The sequence below is a fragment of the Perognathus longimembris genome, chromosome 2 (assembly GCF_023159225.1).
Source record: "Perognathus longimembris pacificus isolate PPM17 chromosome 2, ASM2315922v1, whole genome shotgun sequence".
Lineage (NCBI taxonomy): Eukaryota > Metazoa > Chordata > Mammalia > Rodentia > Heteromyidae > Perognathus > Perognathus longimembris.
This window is the reverse complement of record NC_063162.1, coordinates 5,188,080-5,208,593: the sequence shown is the minus strand read 5'-3', so window position 1 is coordinate 5,208,593 and position 20,514 is coordinate 5,188,080. Positions and strand designations below refer to the sequence as shown.

General features: G+C 51.5%; 2 protein-coding genes across 4 annotated transcripts in view; one reads left to right on the top strand and one right to left on the bottom strand.

Annotated features, from left to right (window-relative positions):
• The first annotated feature begins 372 nt into the window (after positions 1–372).
• LOC125345948 (BRCA2 and CDKN1A interacting protein) lies at positions 373–20,082 on the top strand. 2 transcript variants are annotated; one of them, XM_048338043.1, is made up of 8 exons: positions 373–544; positions 4,250–4,324; positions 4,986–5,066; positions 6,798–6,887; positions 7,742–7,929; positions 9,444–9,615; positions 10,648–10,826; positions 20,070–20,082. In XM_048338043.1, exons 1-7 carry the CDS (start codon positions 383–385, stop codon positions 10,816–10,818), a joined length of 939 nt encoding a protein of 312 aa, XP_048194000.1. In that variant the 5' UTR covers positions 373–382; the 3' UTR covers positions 10,819–10,826; positions 20,070–20,082. The 2 variants fall into 2 exon arrangements, with proteins under 2 accessions (XP_048194000.1, XP_048193999.1); XM_048338042.1 differs by lacking the exon at positions 20,070–20,082 and having other exon boundaries at positions 10,648–11,087.
• Dhx32 (DEAH-box helicase 32 (putative)) overlaps positions 10,877–20,514 on the bottom strand; it is a 44,901-nt gene continuing 35,263 nt past the window's right edge. For both annotated transcript variants that reach the window (XM_048338040.1, XM_048338039.1), the window contains 5 exons: positions 15,258–15,449; positions 14,478–14,627; positions 13,060–13,247; positions 12,070–12,251; positions 10,877–11,365 (listed from right to left, as the gene is read on the bottom strand). In XM_048338040.1, coding sequence (XP_048193997.1) covers positions 11,194–11,365; positions 12,070–12,251; positions 13,060–13,247; positions 14,478–14,627; positions 15,258–15,449 — 884 coding nt within the window. In that variant the 3' untranslated portion in view covers positions 10,877–11,193. The remainder of the gene's footprint in view (positions 11,366–12,069; positions 12,252–13,059; positions 13,248–14,477; positions 14,628–15,257; positions 15,450–20,514) is intronic.

The following is a 20,514-nucleotide window of genomic DNA, read 5'->3' as shown; positions in this document are numbered from 1 at the left end:
GCGGGGTCGCGCGGAACTCACGCCCTGGGCCCCGCAGCCCGCCGCCGCAGCTGGGAGGTCGCGCAGGCGCACTGGCACCCGGGCGCCGGCGGAAGGAAGCGGGTTGGGTGGGTCGAACCACCGCGCGTCAGGAAGGGGGAGCCGCGGGCGGAGCGAGCGCGGGAGGGTGGAGGGAGGGCAGCTGTGGATCTGACACTGGCGCGGGGGGACGCTTGGCAGTGCCCGGGAAGCCGTGTCGATGTGGTGGGCTCCACGGCGCGGTTCGTTGCAGCCTCCTCTCTCCCCACCCCTCGCGGCTACCATGGTCTGCCCCGGAAGGGCCGGCGCGGCGGCTCGCGCAGGCGCAGCGACTCGCGCAGGCGCAGTGTGTGCGCGCAGCGGCATGGCGTCCCGGGCCAAGAGGCGAGCGCTGGGCGGCGGGGTTCCGGGGCCGCCGGGAGACGGGGTCCCGCGTGACGAGGAGGAAGAGGATGGAACCGAGGACGAGGACGAGGAAGACGACGAAGACAGCGACGAGGAAGAGGACGACGAGATGGTTGGCCAGGTGAGACGCCCTTCCCACGCGGCGTGCGAGTCCTGGGCTGCGCCGAGCAGCGACTTCCCGGCTCGGGGGCTCGGTGACAGCCGGGGCGAGGCCGGCGGGGACCCGCAGAGCGCCCCCCCGCGCCCCCGGGCCGGCGGGGACCCGCAGAGCCCCCCTCCCCCTCCCCCAGGCCGGCGGGGACCCGCAGAGCGCCCCCCCCCGCGCCCCCAGGCCGGCGGGGACCCTGCAAGGTGCACCCCTCCCCTCCCCTCCCCTCCCCTCCCTTCCTCCCCCCGCAGCCCTGGGCCCCCTACACATCCCATGCTCCTTCGGTGGCTCCCTTGAGTTTCTGCCAGGCTTATTTCTCCGGTCTCCCTTAGGCTTTTCAAGTGTTCCTTCTTGGTTCACATCTCAGCTAAGCCCTGTTTTCTGACTCCCTGGGACAGCTGGGCTGTTTGTGTTTATTATGGTCTCCTAGAACGGAGTTTCTTCTTTCGGATTACTACCATAGCATCAGGTCTTCTAGTCCTTTATCTGTTAAAGGAGTAATTAGGACTGCTCGTTCAAGACTATTGGAGGTGTGTTTCAAATTCAACTGTGAAAACAGGGTTTGTAACTCATACCTTTCCCAGTGACCATCTTTTCTGTACATCTTCCCCAGATTCAGCATTTGCTTAAATTCCCGCAACTTAATTCCTTCTACTTCCTCTTACTATGTTCAGGCTATCTGTAAACCCTGCATGCTTTGCCTTCAGAATATTGACAGTTCATTCTTAAACTATCCTATTCCACACCCCCCCATCATGTAGTCGTGCCTGGACTTCTACTAACTGTAGTTTAATGAAATTGGGGCTAGGCTAGTTAGGCCTACCCACAATGAAATTGTCAGTCCCTGAGCTTTGTGCATGCTAGTCAAGCACTCTACCACTGAACTACACCTCTAGACCTTGCCTTTCTGTTCTTGTCTCCCTATAATCTCTTTCATTTATAGCAGACAGGTCTCTTCTCACTCTCTTGCTCAGAATGCTCCGTTGGCTTCCTGTTTCATATTTCTAAGAAACTCCCTATGGTTGAGGGGGAAAAACGGCCACCAGGATGGCTGGCTCAGAATAAGCAGGAAAGACTGATGGGAAATAAAGGTGTAGAGGTAGGCGTGAGCCAGACTGGGGGTACAGTGCGGATGCAGACTAGAGGGGGCTGTGGGTAGATGGCAGGCCCCCCTTCCAAATGAGCTCCTTGCATCCTCCGCCTGAGTGCTTACTCACCGTTTTTCACGTAGAACTTTGATTAGCAAATCTGCTAATTTTGGATTATAGAAACCAATGTTTCTTTCATTTAACGTGGAAAACCTAACAGGCTTCCTATGACTAAAAAAACTGAGTTCTGTAGCAATCACTGATGGATAGTACAGGAAAATAGACACTTACATATTGTGTTGATATCAGTATAAGTTAGTGAAATCTCTTTGGAGGGTAATGTGACAGTATCAAAATTAAAAAAAATTTGTATCCCTTGATTCAGCAATTTTATTTATAGGACGTTACCCTACAGTAGTCCAGATTCTGAGCATTTTATGTAACTCATTTAATGGCCATATCAACCCTGTAAAATTAGGGATTATTATTATTATTATTTTAATAAGTGAGACCACACAGCAAGCTAAGTGAAAACAACAGATATACGTAGTCTTTACGTAAAGGGAAAAAGAAACAAACACAGCATATTATGCGACCATGGCCCCTGGAGAGGAACATGGTACTAAGAAGTAGGCACCAAGCCTTCAACTCGTCCTCCACTGTACTGTGGTTTCTACCTCCTAGCATGTTTGTCTTTTCTGACAGTGTGTAGGGCAGTTTCTCCTACAGACATAGTTCATGAATATTATTCCTTTATTTCTTTTCTTTTCTTTTTTTTTGGCCAGTCCTGGGGCTTGGACTCAGGGCCTGAGCACTGTCTCTGGCTTCTTTTTGCTCAAGGCTAGCACTCTGCCACTTGAGCCACCACGCCACTTCCGGCTTTTTCTGTGTATGTGGTGCTGAGGAATTGAACCCAGGGTTTCATGCATGCCAGGCTAGCACTCTACCACTAAGCCACATTCCCAGCCCTTCCTTTATTTGTTCAAGGAAGATTTCTTACACTTGAGATGCCCAGTCATCCATACCTCCGGATGTAGGAAACCATAGCAATTGTTTGTGAAGCCAAAAGCAGCCTTAGACCCGTTTTGAAACAGGTGGCTTATGAGGAGTAAGGAATGTGCATGCTTCAAGTCCTGGGGAGCCTAACTGAAAGGAGAAAGTGAGGTGAAGGAGCAGCTGGAGAAGTCGAGTAAGAGAACATGAAGGAGAGGCGGGGCTCGTGCGAGGTGAGGGGAAGGCACGTGGGCAGCTGAGCTTAGCCAAAGCCAAAGGAAGCACTAGGAACAGGCTTGTGTAGTGAAGGCTCTTGTGGGTCCCATTGGGACTCCTCATTCTCAATGCTAAGGCGTCTGGGGTTAAGTGACAGGCTTTGTTCTACAGAGACAATCCGAACCAGTCCTTACTGCTCGGGTGTGGCTAGGAGCCCAAGCAGGGAAGGGGTATGGACAGAGAATCCGTCTGCTCCGCATGGCCTCTGCTGTTTAAACCACCTGTGCTTCTTTAGCATGGGATTGGAAGTCTGCAGGCGCAAGTTAACAGCCAAAGGAACTCTCAAATACGTGCAGTCAGGGTGACAAGGCACTGGTGGGTCTGATCGCCGCCCCCTCCCCCCCCCCCCCCCCCCCCCCCGCCACGTCCTTCAGCGGAGGTCAGAGCCCACGTTGAGTGCGTCGCTTACAAAGGCGTAATGCACACTTGCGGTTGGCATGAACAGTTTGGCATCTTTTCTTAGGTTCCCTTGCTGTTTCTCAGGGAGATCAGGAGGAACCCGGACCCACACATCTTCTAGGCCCTCGGGGCCTTAGCATGTGCGGTTCTTTGCTCTCAGTCCCCAGCGCCTGTCACTTCTCTTCCTGACTCCTGCTTCCGCACCCGCCACAGCAGTGCTCCTTTTTTATAGTGCATGTACTTGCAACTCTACATCGACTTCTGAGCATCCTCTTGGGGGAAGTCCCACCTAGGTAATTGAGCGCAGGGCCTGGTGTCTGCTTACCATTTCATCCCACGTGCTTGTACCAGCGAAGAGCTGCCAAGGGGATAAAAGGCGGCCTCAGGCCCATGGGTCCAACGAAGCACCAAGCACTTCCAGACATTGGCTGCCAGGTAAATGATCACTTCTCCTTTATGGCCGAGGTGATGGTGTTGTTACTAGTTTCTCAGCATTTAACGAGGTCACTCTAGGAGTTTTGTTCCTCTCTAGCTCTCATGTCGCACAAGGAAAAGGGAAAGGTGTGAACATTCTATTCTTTGTAATCTGCACAGGTGGCAGTTTTGGTGTCCCCCTCCCCCCTCACTTTGAGACAGGATCTTGCCTTGTAGGCCACACTGGCCTCAGATGTGGAAATCTCCTGCCTCAGCCTCCCCAACGCTGGGATTATAGGCAGGCACCGTCATGCCTGACCCGTGTTTGCTTAGTTTGAAGCCTAGACCATTTCTAGTTATTCAGGTAATATTTTTTCTTTTCTCTTCTTTTTTGCATTTTCTGTAAATGCCTAATAGAAAACGAACCTAAAAGAACGGAAGTCGAAAAATAATACCTGAATCATCTCGGAAGTTCTGTGGCATGACCTGCTTTGTGTGTTCTTTACAGGAAGTGAATGTTGACTTCGAAGCTTACTCCATTTCAGATAGTGATCATGACGGAATTAAGAAACTACTACAGCAGGTATTGCCTTTTATTTGTCACATACCTTTGCCCTCTTAGAAAATCCAGGCCATTCAACACACGTGCTCACATTTCATCCTCTCGGCTCCGGTTTCTGGCCTCTGCATTTCACCTGGGAGGAAGAATTGTTCTTTTCCTGGGCTAGCCTGGTTGTGCTCTGCTGCTGGATCCTGTCCCCTGATTAATATGCTGAGTTTACTGTCCTAAAACGCCTTCCTTCTCATATGCTAATTTGCTTGAGCTCCTGATCTGTTTACTCTTTAGCTCTCAATCTGTTTACACAGCCAGACTTTGTGGCCTAAGAGCGTTCTTAGATGATTGTAATCTGCTTGCTCCTCATGGTGCTGCAGAATCCAGGCTGCCTCTGTTTACTCCTTGTCCTCAAATAAGGCTGCGTCCCTCTAGGCTGGCCAGCCCCCCCCCCCCCCAGCTTCTTTGATCTCTCCCTTCAGCCCTTATTTGCTCTTATTGACTGCTTTTTGAAATGTCTTAAACTTTTAGCTTCATTGACTCTTGGGCTTTTCTTCTCCTCTTGAGGTTGCTTTTCTAGGTCATCTTCTTGGTTGTCATTAACATGTCGTTATTTTATTTGAATGAGGGTCATGATGTTTTATAAAGAATTTTGCTTTGGTGTTAATTTAAACTCTGTTCTTCATTGTAGCTTTTCCTAAAGGCTCCTGTGAACACCGCAGCGCTAGCAGATCTGTTAATTCAGCAGAACCATGTCGGGAGTGTGATTAAGGTAAGCAGGGCAGCTGCGTTTGCTCTGCTTCTGAGTTCTTTCCTCCCATTCCGCTCAGCCATCAGGTAGCAGGAACGGAGAAGAGAGACGCGGGCCGACTCGACTTACACGGGAGGCAAAGCAGGAAGGAGCTTGGTGTGTGGTGGGCTCTGAGAGAGGGAGAGAACAGGAGTTGGGTGGCTGAGATTCTGGCTCGAGCAGCCAGGATTGTGGGCACAGAGGAAGGGCAGGTCGGGAGCAGGAATGAGTATCTTGAGTTTGAGGTGCCTGCGGTGTGTGCACGTGAGAGACGGCACCGTGGAGACTTGGGCACGAAGGTCACAAGGAGGGCAGGGCACAGACATGCTAGTAATGCTGCCAGCAGGATAGGTGGCGGGACCGGCAGAAGAGCTTGGAAGGATGGCAAGCTGGTGGTGTCTCACCTCTGCAGTGCTAGCTAGTCGAATGCTGAGGCTTAGAGGGTTGAGGTTCTAGTTGTCCCAGGCAGCAAAAGCAGTGAAACCCCGTCTTCTGTTAACCAGCAGAATGCTGGACTAGAGGTGGTGTTCACATGCGTGCCAGCTGTCAACAAGAAAGCTGAGCAAGACTGTGAGGCTCTGAGCTCAAGCCCCGGAACTGGCACATACATACGAGAGAGGTGGGTAGAAGAGCAGGAGAGCAAGGAAGGAGCATTTGAAGGAGGGAATTGTCATAAAATGTTGTAAGGGTCCAGCAGAACGAGGCCTTGGAGTGCCAGTTGTGCCTCCTTATCACCTGGTGGCTGGACCTTGGTAGGCCCCTTTCCCGGGTTCAAGGCCCCGTGGGCAATTGTAATCCCCTTCTGTCCTTTGCTGTAGAAAGCAGCACAGCGTCATCTCATTTCCTTGGTTCAGCATGAGCTCCTGGGACAAGTCCTCTGTCAGCCTCCCTGCTGGGTGCTGGGACAGTGAGGAGAGCCTAGAGCCACACCAGAGCCGCACCATCGGCACACCAGTCGTCCCAAGTCACCTGGGAGGAAAGGGTGGCGGTGACAGGCCAGCGGTGGCAGGGAAGTCCACGAGACTGTCGCCCCTGTCTGTGATCCCAGCCATGGGAAATCCACCACAGGGGGATTGTGGCTCAGGCGGGGCCCTAGGTGGGCAGTGAGAACATCTTCTAGAAAAAAACCCACAGCTCAGCTCACTCCCCCCTCCCCAAGTGTGAGGCCCCTGATTGGGGTGAGGGAGGAGGAGGGAGGGAGGGAGGAAGAGGCTTGTAAACAGGCAGGACATGAAGGAAACCCTCTGTTAGAGTAGAGCAGGACGCTCAGGTTGCATCCAATGACTGAAGTTGGCTGAAGTCAACATCTTACTGTCTTCTCGACTCATTGGTTTCCTTCTGGCTCAGGATTTCTTCTGTCCCGCCCAGAGCTTCAGTGGAACTTCCGTCTGTTCACTTTCCCTAGTGGGCAGGTACTCAAGAAGCATGAGTTCCAGCGGGCCGTCTGTGGACTGGCTCCAGCCATTGTTAAAAAAACAAGTGCTGTCACGAGTTTGTTTCTCTCCGAGCTGTATAATACTGTGAGATCTTGGTGAAAGAGAATGTTCTGAGAATGTGGTATAAAGAAACCGAGGGCAGGGCAAGTTTGTCCAGATGTGGGAAGGCATTGATTATTCTGAACTGACACTTTGCTTTTGAAAAGTGAGAAGTAAAGCCTCGATTTAAAACTTTTCAACCAAATACACAATTGAAATACTTTTTTTTTTTAAATAGCAAATGAATGTTTCAGAAGACAGCGATGACGATATGGATGAAGATGAGATTTTTGGCTTCATAAGCCTTTTAAATTTAACTGAAAGGAAGGTTAGTTGGCGCTGGGTGGCATCTGTGTACTTACTCCCTAGGCTGAAACCAGCTTTATTTAATGCATGTTACAAATGTCTTTTGTATCAGAGAATGGGTGTTAAGGATGTGTGTGCTCTTAGGAAATTTTACTGTAATTCCTTTTAAGTGTGAAGGTATTATCTTTTTTTGTTGTTGTTGTTGGTTATAAGTCTTGAACTCGGGGCCTGTCCATGAGTTTTTTTCATTCAAGGCTAGCACTCTACCACTTGAGCCACGATGCCACTTCCGGATTACTGGGGGTTAATTGGAGATGAGTCTCATGGAGTTTCCTGCCTTGGCTGGCTTTGAACTGCGATCTCAGTCTCCGAGTAGCTGGGATTACAGGCGTGAGCTGCTGGTGCTGGGGTGTTTTATCTTTTACCTGCATAATGTGACTACTCCCTGTGGACCAGGCACAGCATTTTGGGCTTGGGACTGTCTGGAGTGTGTACTGTCTGCCTGCGGTGTGCCGTGTGTACTCTGAAGGTTTGGTGCTTTCTGAGGTTGAAGGCACTGACTGATTGATGTTAACTTCTTTAATCTTTAACAACTCACCATTGAGTCCTAATAAAAAAAAGGTGCCAGCTACTTACCTTCTTGAGAATAAGACACAGGCTATACCTAGTTTGTAAGTTTAAAAATGAGCTTTGAGTTAATTTTCAACTGTGCTGGAATTGCTTGTTGCACCGTCAGTGTTAATTATGACGGTGGCTTGCCAAGTCATGAGTGGTAAATAAGCAAGTGTGGTTCTTTTCGGGATAGGTAGCAACATTGCACATTTTAAAGGCGGTGGCTCTAGACTCCCTTGCCTTCTTTTTCTCTTTACTTTCTAGGATACCCAGTGTGTGGAACAAATCAAAGAGTTGGTTCTCAGCTCCTGTGAGCAGAGCTGTGGCAAGAGCGTGGTTGAACAGCTGGAGAAGCTTTTAAATGACACCACCAAGCCGGTGGGCCTTCTGCTAAGTGAGAGATTCCTTAACGTCCCTCCCCAGATCGCCCTGCCTATGCACCAGCAGCTGCAGTAAGCGCCGGGAACACGCCTTCCCTCCACCAGTCTTCTCAGTACATTCAAGATGTGGGGCTTAAGTAGCAGGTGTAGGTATGGAGGGAGTGCGAGCCGAGAGGGAGCCCGTTGGTGTGTGGAGGGAGGAATTCCGTGGAGGCGTGCATTCCTAATGAGCTCTTTGAGGAGCTAGCATCATGTCAATCATGTTATGAACAGTGTAGAAGCCAGTGGATTTCCAGTGGGCAACGCTCTTCCCTCACTAGAGTCACATTTCACATTCACAGATTTCCAATGTGAATAAAACTCCCAAGAGCTACTAAAAAAACCCCAAATGATAACTCATGAAACCATAGTGTTCCTGTACCTCTCACTTGTGAGGTTTCTCATATTTTATTTGTGTAGTACAGGAGGTTTAAGCATGTGAAGTATTGAAGCAGCTAAGTGAACTGTGGTGTTTGTGCACCGATACCGGCTCTGACGCAGACGCTCCTGTGTGGTTCTCGGGGCTCTAGCCCTTGTGTTGTGGAGTTTCCCTTTGAGTGTGGGATCACAACTCTGGTCTTCCAGTGTGCTGCTTGCCCTTGTCCACTCGGTGTGCTGCAGATGAACGCTCATTCACTTGCTCCATCAGCTGCACTCAAATTCTGTTCCTGATGCCTCTTTAAAATCTCGAGTTTTCCTGATGCTGTTTTAAGTCTTGCTTTGTTTTTGCTAAGCTGCTGAGCTTATGTTTATTTGGCTTTGCAAGAGGGTGATCTCCTTTCTGTTATTATTCTTTTGGTCGTGGGTTTGGATTCAGGGCCTGGGTGTTTGTCCCTGAACTTTATTGTTGAAGGCTAGTGCTCTACCACTTTGAGCCACAGCTCCACTTCTGGTTTTTGGGTGGTTAAGTAGAGCTAAAAGAGTCTCATGGCCTTTCCTGCCCAGGCTGGTTTGCACCATGATCCTCAGATCTCAGCCTCCTGAGTAGCTAGGAGGACAGACCTGAGCCAGCAGCACTGCAGGAGTTTCTTTCCTCTATGGTTTAGGAGTAGCCCTGTATACAGGTTTAGTGTAATTTTTGGAAACAATGTATTTCTGTGCCATTCCGTTGGCTATTGTAGAATTTAGGTTATTCATTTCTGTTTGACTTTTACAACATACCAGAAATGAGTCTGGGCTCACGAGCACCTGCACAGTCAAGTGTTGTAGTCATATTGATTCTGGTCCCGTGCCTTGCATAACCAAACTCAGGTTCTTAGATATTTGTACGTCACTGAGATCAGTGAGTTTGAGATTCGTCTGTTAGTTGCTATGCATCTGCACAAAGTCACGTTCCTCACCCTACTGTAACATGGTGCCAGAGTCATTCTAAAGCGCAACTGACCGCATATGTCATGGCTTCACAAGTGTCCGTGAGGTGTGTGATCATTAGGCCTGTGTTTGGCAGAACCTGCGGAAGGCACCTCCCTGCCTCTCGGGAGTCGGGTGTGTGGACAGAGTTAACCCGGCCCAGCAGGTAAACATTCTGTGTTTGCCTTGCCTTGTAGGAAAGAACTAGCAGAGGCACACAGAACTAACAAACCTTGTGGGAAGTGCTTCTCCTACCTGCTGATCAGCAAGACGTTTATGGAAGCAGGAAGACCCCGTTCCAAGAAGGGGAACAGCCAAAAGAAGGAAGTCTTAATGTTCGCAAATGCAGAGGAAGAATTCTTCTATGAGGTAATTAAACTGTCCCATTTCCTGCTTGTTTGGATGTCAATAAGGATTTTCTTGCAAGTAATCAAGTTATGTTTTGTTCTCATTTTATGCGAAGTCCTTCACGGTGACCACTCTTTGTCTGTGACCCAGAAAGCTAGTCACCAACCTTTCCACTCCCTTGTAGGTTGTAAGCATAGTGAGAGAAAGCGACTAGCCCACAGAGGCTGACAAGGCCCTGTGACACCCATGATGAGTGGGGAGATCAGGGAAATGGCCTGAGACCACACAGCTGTCAGTGCAGAAGCGGGGTGTCCTTGCTGCTGTCCCCGGGTGTGGGTGTCGTGTCACCGATGGGAATCTCAGCGTTCTTCCTGTATAACAGGGTTGTCCAGTGACAGACCCCCAGATATTCTTACACCATCCTCTAAAAAATCTTAATCTTGGGGGGAGGGGTCACAGCAGGCATTGACAACGCCAGGGATATGGATTCGGCTCTGCTTTTGTTCTCTAGGAAGTAGGCTATAGGAAGTACAGTGTGTGTGTGTGTGTGTGTGTGTGTGTGTGTGTGTGTGTGTGTTTTAAACGTATACCTCAGCCCTGCAGGCACACCATCTGGGGGTGGATGGTGTTTCCAGGTGGCAGGTCATGGGGCCTTACTCTGCTTTCACACAGCAGCTTCATGCTAGGAAGCACCAGGAAGTGACAGGCACACTGGAAGACGATTCTTCCTATGAACTGACGTGCTGTAAGCCTCTGTCTCACTGGCCTGTCACAGTAAGATTACCGCAGAACCACATGAAAACATGAAGCTGGGTGCTGGTGGCTTGCACCTGTCATTGTGGCTGGTCAGGAGGCTTCGATCTGAGAGTCACAGTTAAAAGCCATGTGACTCTTTCTCCAGTTATAACCACCAAAAAGCCAGAAGTGGAGCTGTGGCTCAAGTGGTAGAGCGCCAGCCTTGAGCGTGAAAGCTCAGGCGGGTTAAATGTAGGTTAAGTGAGTTTTGTCTTTGCTTGGCCACATTTCTCACTCACGCTTCCTCTTCTGCTGTAGAAGGCGGTAGTCAAGTTCAGCTACTCAGTGCAGGAGGAGAGTGACACTTGTCTGGGTGGGAGATGGTCCTTCGATGACGCGCCCATGAAGCCCCTGCGAACTGTGATGCTGATTCCGGGCGCCGAGATGAGTGGCATCATGGAGAAGCTGCAGGAGCACCTGTCCCTGTAGCCCCTCCCGTGCACCGTGACGGGCTTGGTGTGTAAAATGATGAGGAAACCGAGATTTACTGAAAAACGCATCACTTTATTCAGATTAAGGTCCTCTACAAAAAGTAGGGCTCTTTTTCCTGTGTCTATGACATGTTTACAAAATACTTTTTTTTCAATTTGGGTCAAATTATGAATGGTTGATTAAAATCTTCCCATATGAAGAACACATGGAGCAGGTAATTGAAAGAACGCAATAAAAACTCGTTATTTTTTTATTTTAAAATCTTACATGGTGTCATTTCCTCAGCCTGTGATGTTTGCCACGTCTGCCCGTGGCTGTGGACGTGGCGGGGGCTCCCCGTGGGGTCCGCGCTCGCTTGTGCTTGGTGGGCACTCACTGTAGAGCACATCTCTGCTCAGTAGTGTCAGGGCACTTGTCACACGCATCCTCCTCCTTCTTCATGGTGGAGAGCGGGGACAGGTGGTCCATGGCGTGCTGCAGAATGTCCTTGCTCTCGCTAGGAGGCAGGTTACTGAAATAGTACTGTGGCGCCAGCTGCATAAATCTGAAACAGACGGGAACGTGATGTCCGGGCCTTCTAAATCTCAGTCTGCCTCCCATGTAACCAGTCCAGCTGCATTTCTAGGGTCCACGGGCTGTCTGCTGGGGAGAGCGTGGGCGCCCACTGAGGACCAGGCTTCTTTCCTGTCCTAACTAGCTGCACTTGAGCAGGACACTGAGCTAGCCGCCCTGGGCTGGCACCATGAACATTGCCATTTCAGGCAGCAGTGGTGGCTTCTGAGAAACCTGTCTCTGTTCTCTCACCGCTCCTCCTAGCCAGTCTCCACTGAGCAGCAACAGACCCCTTAGAAGCGCATGGAGACATTCACCCTCTCCCCTGAGGCCCGTTGGCTGTGGGCTGCACCGAGCTAAAGCCTAAGCTCTGTGACCCCTCCGGGGCCCACCTGCCTCCTCTGCCGCCTTCTCTGCTCCCCTTGCTCTGCTAGCTCCAGCCACAGTGGCGCATCTGTTCCTGAAGGCTGGCTCCCTGCCACGCGATGCTGCTTTAGTATTCTGCACTAGCCGTCAGGTGGCAGCCTGAGGCAGTTCTGTTGCTTAGGCATCATTCAGAGCTGCCTGTAGTAGGTATCATACCTCCATGTAAAGCAAGACAGTTACCCGTATAAACGCCTTGTAATAAGATGGAATCGAAACCAAGACGGCCACTCCTGCAAGTGCAAATTCAAGCCCCTTTTTCTTTAAACTTACAGTTCAGGGGAGATGGCTGAGGTGACCCTGATGTAGTTGTTCTCAGAGATGCTGAACTGATGGAAGAGGACCCACTCGGGCATCTTCTTGGTGAGCGAGTACGTGGACAGGGGATGCAGCTGAGCCACCTGCTTGTGAGTTAGCATCAGGTAGTTGCCCGACCCGTCGACGTCCCGAGCAATCTACAGGGAGCATTTTAGAGAAAATACCTGCCTCAGTATGTTAACACAAAACACCGAGAACATTCCAAGTATTTTACACAGAAGAGGTAGAACTAAAATTTGCCAGCTACGTTTCCTATTTTCAGATACAGGAAAGTGGTATTTTTTGCCCAAACCTTTAAAAAGTGATGAAATGAATTGAATGCTAAAATGGTGGCACCTCAAGGTTTAGGTCAAGAAGCAGAACAGAGCTGGGCGCTAGCGTCTCAGGCCTGTAATCCTGGCTACTCAGGAGGCTGAGATCTGAGGATCATGGTTCAAAGCCAGTCCAGGTATGAAAGTCTGTGAGACTTAGTTCCAGTTAACCACCAAAAAGCCAGAAGTGGAGCTGTGGCTCAAGTGATAGACCACTAGCCTTGAGCACAAAAGCTCAGGGACAGTAACCCGGGCCGTGAATTCAAGATCCAGTTCCAGCCCTTCCCCCCACCCCCAGAAAAAGGTGTATGAGGGACACATCTGTAGTGTGCACTGTGTCAGTCTCTACTATGGGTCAGGAAGGGATGAGACAGTACTTTCATCTGTTTGGCATTAGTGTCGCCAGCTACGCAGGGGAGAGGACGGCGAATATTCTGCTTCCCTTTAGTGAAGAAAGATCACGTGTGCTTTTGGACAGAGCCCATGTACTCTGGCTTAGCACTCCTTTGAGGGAAAGTAGGAGTAAATACCAGATCTTTGGTGACACGCATTTCTAGTTGGGTTTAAACTGACGGTCAATAATGCCCTCACGAAGCGGGAGACTGCAGCCCCCACGCAGCCCCGCCCATCTTGCCTGCATGAAGTAGCCAGACAGCAGAGCTTTCTTGATGTTCAGATTATTTTCCTTGGAGCCAAAAGCAGGTTCTGCATAGGGAAGCTCGATTCGCTTGATAATTTCTACGAGTTCAGCTCGGATCACATCTGCCATCCTGAGAGCAGAGCAGTTGAGGAAGTAATCATGACACCACTTTTCCACACAGTCTGTTAGGGGAAGAAAAACAAAGTGCTGGCTCAGCTTGGAAGAGCCGAAGCCTGCGGGCACTGTCTTTAAGACCTATGCAGTCTCTTTTGAGGAAAAGGCTACCCAAAGAGGTGGTAGGAAGGCAGCAAGGCCAAGATCTCGGGTGGCTGTGGGGTTGGCTGACCTGGCCCTGGCAGGAAGGGGCGGTGCTGCCCGCAGTTACCATGCAGGTGGGCCTGGCCCGCTGTGAGGTTCTGGTCAAGCACATTGCCCTGATTCTTCAGCTGGTGAAAGGTAGAAGACTGCTAATCAAACCAGGAACCGCAAGGCACAGAGCATAAATGCTTCTGATCTCACTTTTATTTAATAAAAGGTGTACTGGGCTGGGAATGTGGCTTACTAGGTAGAGTGCTTGCCTCGCATGCATGAAGCCCTGGGGTTGATTCCTCAGTACCGCATAAAACAAAGGCTGGGAGTGGTGCTGTGGCTCAAGTGGCAGAGTGCTAGCCTTGAGCAAAAGAAGCTCAGGGACAGTGCCCAGGCCCTGAGTTCAAGTCCTCTACTGTTTTCTGGCTCCTTGTCAGCTCAGGAGCACTACCCTTCTGTTCTTTATATGATTCGACTGCCTTCCAAAGTGCTGTCCTATGTCCCCGCATCATTGCAAGTATTTTCCGTGCTATCTTTTGTAGGAAAGGACGTTAAGATGCTTTTGAGAAGGCAGATGAGTAAAGGCCCCATTCGGCTCGGGAGGGAGCTCCCTGCTGCTGGCCTTGGCTAGGCTGCTCTGCCCCCTAGCTGCTTGTGGGGGAGCTTCTAGTTCCTCCCTGGGGAGCAAGTGCACCTGCTGTTGGTCAAGCACACGTGGCTTCTGCGTGCACCCATTGCTTTTCTGGACACCCTTGACTCCAGCTGGCAAAGCCAACCAGATCCTCTCCTGTACCAGCCCAGCCTTCACTACTCTCCAGAGCTGGTGTGGTTTGGCGTTCAGGGCTCTGTGTCCTCCCTGCATACTGGGCTACAAGAGGACACAACACAGCTGACAGTGGGCTCCTGGAGATGTCTGTTCCTTCTCTTCCTCTCCAAGTCTCCCAGAGAAGCTCAGTAAAGGCTGGCTGACCAGAGTACCAGAGATTCAGGTACACGTGGCAGCAAGCAGAACAGAAGGATGAGGGTCTGCTGAACTCCTAAGTCAGTCTGATTTGGGAGATGGAATGGAGAGGGAGCGTCTGAAACCATGTGCATTTACTTACGCTCACTGGCGGAGTTCAGAACTGCGTCTTGGTAGGCCTTGAAGATGTTGATGAGGGTAAAGTGGTCGCCTTCAGGATGTGAAAATGTCTTCCAACAGGTCACGGCAGCCTCCTCGGCCCCATGGGGCAGGTGGGAAAAGCAGTGAGGAGCTTGACAACGCAAAAGGTCACATGGTCAGCAACACCTACGACATTTCATCTTGGCAGATGTGCTGAGGGTCTTTACTGCTTGTGCACTTGCTCCTTATTCTTATTTATTTGGAAGCCAGAGAGGCCTGGAATGAGTCGTCCTAAGTCTTTCTCCTTTCAGTGCACCTTGCTTTGCTAGTAACAGTTAATACCCTGCTTGCATTCCGGTGTAAGTGGGGGGCCTCAAAGGGCTCGGGGCCCAGACACAGGGAGGGCTACGGCTGTCCCCACACTGCATATACGAATGTGTAGAAGCTAAGATCACAAAGCTGGCAGGGCGTCTCTCTCTCTCACACACACACACACACACACACTCACACTCGTCTGGGAAGAACATTTGTGTGACACTTTCCTGTACAGGAAATTCAAACCTGGTATACTCTGACATGCCTGACTAGGAAGGATTTAGGTTTTTCATACTAACTTTTATATTTCTCTTAATCTATTAAAATATTGCACTACCATTAAAAAATTTAAAGGAACCAGTCACTGCTAGACACTGCTTAAAACACTTCAAATGGATCTCACTTGAATCTATACCTGTTACCCACTCACTGCACAAAAGAATAAGGATGAAGTCATTAAGGGCACCTGTTACCATGGCAGCGATGGTTAGCATTTCATCTACACAGTCAAATTCACAGGATGCTAAGATAGACTTTGAGAGCTGTGGATCCAGAGGAAACTCGGACATGATGATTCCAAATTCAGAAAGATTCCCATCGTTGTCCAGTGCTGCCAGATAATCTAAGTCTTCCAGGGCCTGCATCAAGCTTTCTGGTGCTAAGAAAGGGAAGAAAAAAATTAAAAAGTCACACAGCCATTGTGGAACAAGTGCTGGATTTTTCTCTCCTGTATAGTGGCAAGCTAACTACGAACATAATGCGCAGCAGTTTGCCAGACCCCGGAGGGCAGGCAATGGGAGACTGACCGGGTGAGCGCTACGGTAGGCTGGGACACGCCTTCCCAGGGCTCACAGGCTTCCACGTCGAGAGGCGGGTTCCCGAGGACTCGCTGCACTCTAACAGTGCTGGGTGCCCGGGAAACGAACGTGGGTGTCCACAGCCCACAGGTCCCGCCGAGCCCTCGCCTGGCCAGGCAACAGAACGCCAGGCAGCATGGCCAGAGGCGCTGGGCACAGGCTGAGCCAGGGTCAAGGAAGCACTGCCCCGGTGCTCCCGGGCAAGCCTACAAGGCAAGCCCTGAATAGTTATAGGAAGACAGATTCTCCGTGCTCAAATGGTGAGACAGTGGCTGGCACTTGGTAAGAATTATGAGACATAAAAGGCAGGAAGACACATTGTCTAATAAAAAAATGAATCCAGGTACTCTGGAAGCTGAGATCTGAGGATTGCGGTTCAAAACCAGCCTGGGCAGGAAAAGTCCGTGAGACACTCATCTCCAGTTAACTACTAGAAAACGAAGTGGTGCTGTGGCTCAACATGGCAGAGTGCTAGCCTTGAGCAGAAGAGCTTAGGGACAAGACCTACGCCTGAGCGCAAGCACCGCGACTGACCAAAAAAAATAAAATAAAAATTAAAATGGACCCAGAACTCAGAGGTGACAAAAATAGTAGACAAGGATATCCAGTTATTTGTCAGTGAAAACTAGCTTTCTTCATCCCTGAACTATTTTGTATTTACACAACATTAATAATGAATGCTATTGTGTTCATTAGATCTGCTCGGTCTCCATCAAAAGTCCATTTAGTTACGGCAAACCATTTGTCCCCTATCCTTGCACCATAAAGTTGTAGGAAAGTTAATTTTCTAACTTGTCTGCTACAACGCGAAAGGTCACCCCAGAAGCAAATGGCGGTTGTGCTGTTCCATCTGGGGCTGAGTTCCATCCAGGAGGACTGTTGCTTTCATTCATCTCCGTGGAGGAAGTGCAGGGTGGGTGTAGGAGACGGAGATGATCAGGACCCAGGGAGCAGCTGACCCTGTCTGCTATTTGTCAAGGTTGCATACACACAGTAACCCCAAGCCTCTCTCCTGCTCTGAGCTGACCACACCCTGCTGTGGGCAGGCCAGCAGGAAGGCTGTGGAAGCCACCAGTGCTCAGGAAGGGCACGGGTGCGGGGGGACAGCAGGGCGGTGGCGGAGATGACTGCAACCTCCCAACACCCATTGGAAGCGAGAGATCAGTTCCTGGAAAGGCTCAGCGAAATCTCTAAACAACGGGGCGCTTGGCTGCAAGACTGAAGCTTCGCTGGGACCCCTACCTGGGCCATGTTAAACCTCCCCACTGCTTCTGCTTAAGCCTGAGCGGGAACATCGTGGCTTGCCCGGCGTATTCTAGTCTTAGGTTCTGGACACCTCCCCATCCTGCCCGGTGCTGGTGTGGAACACTGGTGGTCTTAGGTCATTCTTGAGAACCCATGGACTAGGAGGATGCAGCCCAGGAAGGAGACACACACACACACACACACACACACACACACACACACACACGCCCGGTGCTGGTGTGGAACACTGGTGGTCTTAGGTCATTCTTGAGAACCCATGGACTAGGAGGATGCAGCCCAGGAAGGAGACACACACACACACACACACACACACACACACACACACACACACACACACGCCCGGTGCTGGTGTGGAACACTGGTGGTCTTAGGTCATTCTTGAGAACCCATGGACTAGGAGGATGCAGCCCAGGAAGGAGACACACACACACACACACACACACACACACACACACACACACGGGGCAGGCGCGATCGGGGGAATCCTTTTAGAAAGCAGTCTCTACAAAGCCGCCTGGGCAGGGCCAGCGTCCCTGGCAATCGTGCTCGTGAGCACCCAGTGTGGCGGCTACGCTTGGCTCCCAAAAGGCGCTGACGACTCATTTGTAGGTCCTCGAGTAAATCTGGCTGCACACAAGGTTAGGAACAGAAGTGCCTTCATGATCTGCCCCTGGTCCTGACGGCAGAGGGGGCAGTTCTGGGGTCCTAGCACATAGAAAGGATGAGTTACTGAGTACAGATCACACAGGTGGGGGATCCGAGTAACGACAGGACGTGTTAATACTACGCTTGACCTTGTAAGGTGCATCCTCGTGTAGCTGTTTGCACTGAAAAGCATAGTGAGACTAGCGTTTCCTTGTGCCTGTGCTGGGGTTTGAACTCGGGGCTCTGTGCTCCCTCCTCACACCTTTCTTGCTCACAGCTAGTGCTCAACCACGTGAGGTACATCTCTGGTTCAGGACTTTGCACATTTGTCTCCTGGGCTGGATTTGAACCACAGTCTTCTAGGTCTCAGCCTTCTGAGGATTACGGGTGTGAAGCCTGGGGCCAGGCTTGCTGAGGGTTCTGCACGGAAGTTGTGCGTATGTGTACTCCATGGGAGATTATAGGGCATGTAAGGTTTCTTCTTCACATCAGTTCAAAACCAGCTGCCAGTGGCAGCCCCGTTCCCCGTACAACAGCTCACGGCAGCCGCGCTCCTCTTCAAGGCCCTCCTCAAATTACCCTGAAGGGCGACAGTCACAGCATTGCCTCCCGTCCCACGTCCCTTCTCTGCGCCCCCTCCAGTGCCAACCTCCAGGCTCCTGACACGGCATCAGCAAAGGCCAGTTCCAGAGAAAGCTCTTCCACTTCCAGCAAAGCTCAAGTCTGCTGGCAGCCGAGGTGCCAACACATGGCCGACCGGAGCCAGAGCACGGATCAAGTGAGCAGTCTAAGGCCGTGGCTGACGGCGTCGTACAGCGTGTCTCCCACGCTCCTAAAACATAGGCCAAGGTTTCAGATGTGAAATGGGAGGAATCCCAGGCCGGCCTCCTTGTCTTCCAGAAGCATCTGTGTACTGTGCAATGGACGGAGCGCTCAGGAAGTGGCTGTGTCCAGTCCGGTCAGTAGCCTGAGGTCCGTGTGGCTGAGTTCATCTCAGCTTTGTTGTCCCTGGAGGCTTCTCACACACCAGCTCTGCTCCGCCTGGGACGAGGAACGGCATCCCAGCGGACCAGGCGGCCCTCGCTGGGTCCTCCTCGGCCGGCAAGTCGCATCCACCCGGCCCAGCCCTCAGAGAGAAGCAAACGCGTCTGCGGACGCACTGCTCTGAACACGACTGACCGTCCCGCTCAGGATCGTCCTGCTGTCTGGAGCGGAGAAGGAAGGGCATTCCTGGCACACAGTGGCTGGGTTGTGGAGCCACAGTACTGGCGACTGCAAGGCTTCAAGCTGATCACCGGGGCAGAAGGGTTACAGCGGATAGGTATTTTTGCCTCCTGACAATACACAGTTTCTGCTGAGCCTGGGAAATGTGGCTGTGGATTCACTGACTCATCACTCTGGAAGCAGTGAAATCAAAGATGCCTGCAGCTGGAGCACTCAACTCCACTGCTAATTGAAATACGGGACCAGCAAACGTGCTCCCCTTTTAAGATTCACGAACCATGTGAAAATGAGTTTGGCATAACGAGGCTGCAGGCAACTAATTGAATTCCCTCGACGGGGCCCTCATGTTTCTTCCTGGGCTCCCTGAGGATGGGCTGACCTCCCGGGGGCTGGCAGCTGCTGCCGAGGGGGCCCACGGGGCGCCTCCGCGGACGCAGGCGGGGGCAGCGCGGACCCTGCGGGGTGTGGCCAGGCGGTGCACATGGGCCTGGGACCAACAGCGTGAACAGCAGGCCCCCAGACCACTGGCTGGCAAAGCGGGAAAGTAAGGAGGCTCCTTGCGTACAGCGCAAAGAAAATCTCAGTGTCAACCGAAGGGCAGTCGCTATTTTCACCCGGGAGCCTTCATGACACCCTGAGCGCACACCTGCTGCAGGCCCCGGCACGCAGCACACTGCAGGCAGCGGGGCCCTGCCGGGCTGGGCGAGCTCTGTCTCCGAGCCCAGGGATGCCGGCCTTGGCCTAGGCCGGCAGCCTGAGGAGCAGGATGGGCGGGCGGAACTGAGGAAACCTGGCTGGCGGCTCATCTGGTGTGCCGAGGCCTTGCTGACGTGGCTCTGTGCGGCACACCTGGTTCTGGGCAGTGGGGAGAGGGGGGGACCATAGGGATTTTCAGAAGAGCACGGGGGTGTAAAGCCAGGTACCGTGGCTCACACCTGTAATCCTAGCTACTCAGGAGGCCGAGATCTGAGGAGCACAGTTTGAAGCCAGTCTGGGCAGGAAAGTCCATAGACTCTCTAATAAACTATTCGGGAAAAGCCAGATGTAGAGCTGGGGCTCAAGTGGCAGAACATTAGCTTTGAGAAAAAAGGAGGTTAGGAACAGCACACAGGCCCAGAGTTCAAGGCCCAGGACCAGCAAAGCAAAGCAAAGCAAAGGGCTGGGAATGTGGCTTGCCTAGTATGCATGAAGCCCTGGGTTCCATTCCTCAGCACCACATAGACAGAAAGAGCTGGAAGTGGCGCTGTGGCTCAAGTGGTAGAGTGCTAGCCATGAGCAAGAAGAAGCCAGGGACAGTGCTCAGGTCCTGAGTTCAAGCCCCAGGACTGGCAAAAAAAAGAGGGAAAGGGAATGGGAAAAGGAAAGGGAGAGGGAAAGGGAAAGGAGATGTCAGCCAGAGAGGTTGAGACCTGAGCCAGCAGGGCTCTGGTCTATGGTAAGGAGACCTGGTAGCAGAGTAGGCCGTCCACCTGAGCGAGTCACCCCATTTCTTTGTGATTCAGCGTCCTCCTCTAAAAAATGAGCAAATAATAGCATCTACCTCATTCATGGGGTTCTTATAGAAAATGATTTGGTCTATTAGCTCACACACACTGGTTGTTCTGAGAGGCCAGCAGGTGTGTAAAGGACAAGATGGAGTAGACTTTGGCTGCTGGCAAACTTGCCTCACCAGGTGGTTGCTGACATTTAAAACTAAATAGCCAACACACCTCCGGGACAGTGTGCCGAGCA